The sequence below is a fragment of the Nanorana parkeri genome, unplaced genomic scaffold (assembly GCF_000935625.1).
Source record: "Nanorana parkeri isolate BGI_ZX_2015 unplaced genomic scaffold, ASM93562v1 scaffold987, whole genome shotgun sequence".
Classification (NCBI taxonomy): domain Eukaryota; kingdom Metazoa; phylum Chordata; class Amphibia; order Anura; family Dicroglossidae; genus Nanorana; species Nanorana parkeri.
In genome coordinates, this window is record NW_017307255.1 from 310,973 (window position 1) to 316,275 (window position 5,303).

A 5,303-nucleotide genomic window follows, 5' to 3' on the forward strand; every position below is an offset into this window, starting at 1 on the left:
TTCCGATTACAGAGGGAGACATAGAAACATAGTACGTGACAGCATTAGACTGTTTACTCAGACACAGCAAGGTCATATGGTTTAGCAGCCTCCCCACTACTCGCTGTACAATGTAGAATTGTGAACAATGTGACAATACATAAGATAGCGGCTGGGAAGCAGCTTGTCTTCAAAGCTTGCAGTGTTCCGTGAGCTTCTGATGCTCAAAACTTATTGGGCTCACTCCAAATGTCCATCTACAAAATAATGGGAGCAGTTGCAAGCAGCTATTTGATAGGCATTTAACCCTTTCGCTGCCAGAGACATTCGCGCTTTTTTTTTTTACACATTTTGTCACACTATATTTGTGCAACGGTTTATCAAACCCAAATTTTCTGTAAAAGAAAAAAAAAATGCATTCCAATTCATTTTAGTGCAGAAACATAAAACCCATTTTTATTTTGGTAAAATATCAAAGATGAGGATATGCTGAGTAAATTAATACTATGTCAAGACTCATAATTGTGTGCGCCCGTGCAACAGCGAAAAACGTCTCGTACCCAAAACTGTCTATAAACAACGCTTTAAAAGCCTCTACAGGTAATCAATTTAGAGTGAGCATGGAGTTACCCAGCATGTGTGCCACAAATAGTCATTTTCAAAAGTAGAAGCACCCAAAGCATGCATTTACGTATGTATGTATGTATATTTTTCGTTTTTATTTTATTGATCTGAATGCAGAGAAAACTTACTGTAATGTCTACAGCTGTGTGCTAGAGCCCATAGGACAAAATACACCTGTAATTGGATCAGATATTATTGTAGGGTTAAAAGGATACCACTTTAGAGTCCCAGATATACCACCAAGGGTATGCATAATCCAGACCCCTAATCAGCCTATGCAGCCATACACAATAGTCATAAGCATCCCTACAATCTCACAGGGGTAGTATGAGGTCATAACATATCCGGCTTTAGTGCCAACTTTGTGCAGTCAAAAATATGCAAGAATTACTTGCCAACAGCTGGTGAACAGCTGCGGGTGGTGGCATCTGCCATTGGATGAACAGCACATCTCGCCCGCAGCAGATCGCATTAGTCTCACAGATTCACTCAAGAGACTCATGCGATCGGCCCCATTCGCAGGTGTGAACGGGGCCCCAGGCTTAGAAAGAAAAGGCTGAACCATGCAAAGCAATAGGACGAGTCTGGAAGTGCAATTAGAAGAGTTAGACACCTATAAATAGAACCTAAGGGTGGACATTAATTGGAAAAAAATAAAGGAAAGAGAAGTTAAGAGCTGAGGCAAATAAAAGATATCATCTACTGGAAGACATTACCAAGTAGATCGTAATCACAAATAAAAGTGGTGAAGGAAAGAAGCAGGATAAGGATAAACAGAAACCCCCATCTTTCCTGCCAATAAGGGCCCGGGATATCATTATCTTTGTCTTCCAGTATTATGAAGTAAAGTACACAGCCAGCAGAGTGCAACAATAAAGGAACAGAAAATAGGAAGCAATACATTTCCTGTATTGCCACCAAAGAACTAGGAGGAGGATCCTTGTAAATACAACCATGTTCATACTGGATGTGCAACAACCATCTTGCGGCGGCAGTTGCAGCCAGGGTGCAACCCCCTCTTTTGTGACATAAAAAAAAGATAGTGCTTGCAGCATTTTTGCAGATCGCTCTGGAACAGAACGCAGACACTAATGTGCCACGTATCCCGGTGATTGCACTGCCATGGATTTCAAGGCACCGCTGCGCTGACCACTCTGGAACACACTGTGATGTGAACCTGGCCCTTAGGCTGGATTCACACCCAGGCAACACCTATTACACGTCTTTTTAGAGCAGTTTTTGTGCGCGTTTTTGTGAATGGGCAAAACACACACACACAAAGAAAATAAAGCAATGCTTGTTTTCTATAGTCTGAGGGGCAAAACTTGCTGAAATCTGCCTCAAAGTAGCTCATGCATCATTTTGAGAGGCGTATTTCTGCTTGTGACAAAACTCACAGGTGTGAACAGGGGCCATAGAAAGTAATGGGATTTCTTGGGTGGAGCATTTTGTCACGCTGAATTAGCTGCGACAATCCGCCTAGGTGTGAATGGAGCCTTAGGCATAGAGGCCAGGGTGAGAAGTACCTTTTCTCCCCATATCCAAAAGTTGAAGAATGCAACAGCCCGAGGCAGTGCTGACACGACGCACATTGCATTGAAGCTGAACTCCAGGAATTTTGGTTACTGGTTACCTCTAGCGGTGGCCAGACATATTGATAAGTGATCAATAAATAATATTTGATCCACAAACAAGGCAAATTTCCGATCAATTTGTAACCATAAAAACTATTGTAAATGATTGTTCGCAATCTATAAACTACTTATGTGATCTCCAAACACAGATTGAAGGTTTAAAAAGGGTTGGAAACCGAACAATTGATTTGGCTGCCTTACATGGATCAAAACTATTACAACGGGTTGAAGCGCGACTGCAAACAGCCACGTCCAGCTGAGTGCCGTTTCAATTGTTTCCATTGAGTTGTAGATTGAGATTCGACACATAAGAGCCGGTGTGATGATGGCTATCCTAGGTCTGCATTGCTGCTAACTTCTGTACAAATCATATGTTTATTGATGGACACTACACATGCCACTATTCTTCCAGCGCTGTGACTGAGCGTTCTGGCTCTTATACAGCGCCTGGCCAAAAAAAAAGGCACACTATAATATTTCATTGAATCGCCTTTAGCTTTGATTAGAGCACACATTCGCCGTGGCATCGGTCTGATAAGCTTATGCAAGGTCAAAACATTTATTTCAATCCAGAGTTACATTTATTTTTCACCAAGATCTGGTAGTGATGATGGGAGAGTCGGAACACTGTGTAAAGTCTTCTCCAGCACATCCCAAAGATTCTCAATAGGGTTAAGGTCTGGACTCTGTGGTGGCCAATCCGGTTGTGAAAATTATGTCTCATGTTCTCTGAGCCACTCCTTTACAATCTGAGCCCGATGAATCCTGGCATTGTCATCTTGGAATTTGCCCAATGAAAAACCCATTGATGGAAAAACCTGGTCATTCAGTATATTCAGGGGGGCAGCTGACCTCATTTTTGGGGGACATAACATTGCTAAACCTAGACCGGACCATCTGAAGCAACCCCAGATCATAACACTGCCCGAAATCCAGGTGGTGACTTTCTTTTTTTGGCCAGGCAGTGTATAATAAATGGATTCTGCCTTTAAGCTGCCCCTCATCCATTCACAGACCACCTTGTACTCTCAACAAAATACAAGGCGCTCTGTGACTGGATACATGGAGAGAAGGAACAGGTAAACAGCAGGATCCTTTCATTATATAAGAGTTGGAACACTCTTCACAGTGGTGGAAGACTAGCGGCGTGTGTAATAACCACCATCGTGTGTAATAACCACCATCAATAAATGTATGATTTCTACCGTAGACAGCAGCGATCCAGACCTAAGATCAGGACCATAATTACTGATCACAGGGCCCTACAGCAAAAATGTGATGAGGCCCGTACCTTGATGACCGTCATCTGAGGCTAGGTTCAGATCCGAGTGATACCCGGTACGCACATCCCGAGACCGAGCGACACAGCTATTGCACACAGCCCCATTTATTTTGATGAGGTTACATCCGTGCGGTAAATGCTGAAAAAAGGTACATGTACCTTGTTTTGCGACACACGATGTGCAGCTGTTCTTAGCCACGAACGTGTCTTGTGCACGATTGCTACGTGGTCAGATTGCCCAGGTGTGAACCTAGCATGAGCTGTGAGTAACAACGCCAAGATCCCAAAGACTCCTTGTGCCTATGAACGGCAGACTTTACAAGGGATAAGCGCTGTTGTCAACTACAATGGCTCCTATTCCTGCAACCTAATGGGGGGCCCCTTTCCACCTCCAGGCCCCATAGCAGCTGCCTAGGCTGCTATGGCTATAGTTACACCACTGCCTAGGATGGTCATTATTACAAGTAACTTACTTGGCTGTCCATGTTCCAAATAGAAAAAGTTTTTTTCCTGGAGTTCCAAGATATGATTTTTCCTCATGATACTTTTCTTGACATTACAATATATGACCCACCACCCCATGTGATCCAATATGCAGCATCAGCAGACACATGGAAATGGGTGGCACATCTTATGCTGCTTTTTATGACAAGCAGAACTTCATGGAGGAAGCTGCAGAGTCTCTATAAGGATGTGGCTTAGAACTGGAATATGCAGAACCCAATCATAGCTGTCACATGACCAGGTTTAACCTCCGGCACGTGACTGATCAACATACGGTTGGACATACAAGCCTTTCAGCTTACAAAATCTGATCCAAAGTAAAAGGATATCCAAAGAGACTGACTCACCTCTCCCAGAGGAAGCATGGAACCATTTTATTCTGGACGGAACCAACCCGAAGAAAAGAGTGAGAAACAGCAACCCGAAAAGGCAGCCCAGCTTTACCTGGAGCAAGTAATCCATGCTTCCTACTATCCCGGGGTATTGGTGTGACACCGCGCAGATCTGATATAGAAGGCGATGTTAGGGTGTCACCACAGCACACCCGTCCCTGCTATCACCCGACACACGCTGCATACAGCCCGGCTCTATCCAGAGAAACACCACGAGTATTGCCCATATAACTGGCCGCCCCCTCCGCTCTTCACTAAGCTTATCCCCGGGGTGGGGGCGGAGACAGAATGATGTCTGGGAAAGGGGGAGGAGCCTGATTGTGACTAGAGGTATTAGAGGGGCGGTTCCGGAGGGCGTGGTTGGGTTGAGAGAAGGGCTGTGATTGATGGTAAATTTGTGCCAGACGAACGTACTAGTGTGGCTGGAATACTGTATAGTCGTGGTAGCTGATACAATGCGCTTGTACTGACAGTACCCGTACCCCGTGTGTGGGTGACATAGCTCGTTAAAGTGTATTTCCACTTTTCCAGACAAATTGGGATAAAGCTTACTTTATGTCTGTGACATGTTCCCGTCACGGCCAGTGCAAGGATTTTTGCCTACACAGGCGAAGGAGCATTTTTGTGCCCAGCACCCCCCCTCCTCCACGTGTGCGCGCGCGTGCGCCCATAGATGGCTGATGGATTTTTTAAATTAAATTTTTATGTATCTGATTCTCTTTCATTTTTTATTATATTTTTTTTCTAATTATTTGTTAATTTCTTCATTTTTTTAAAATCTTACTATCTTTTACTTTTTATCATTTTAATTATTATTTTTTACTTATTTTTTCATGTTTATTTATTTTATAATTTTTTATCAATTTGTATTCATTTTTTCACTTAACT

At 43.4% G+C, this 5,303-nt stretch overlaps 1 protein-coding gene across 1 annotated transcript in view; it reads right to left on the reverse strand.

Annotated features, from left to right (window-relative positions):
* Nucleotides 1–4,641, reverse strand: part of LOC108795624 (zinc transporter ZIP1-like) — a 12,847-nt gene extending 8,206 nt beyond the window's left edge. The window contains exon 1 of the mRNA XM_018566912.1: nucleotides 4,371–4,641. Within this exon, the coding sequence (XP_018422414.1) occupies nucleotides 4,371–4,485 (115 nt within the window). The 5' untranslated portion in view covers nucleotides 4,486–4,641. The remainder of the gene's footprint in view (nucleotides 1–4,370) is intronic.
* Nucleotides 4,642–5,303: the final 662 nt, after the last annotated feature.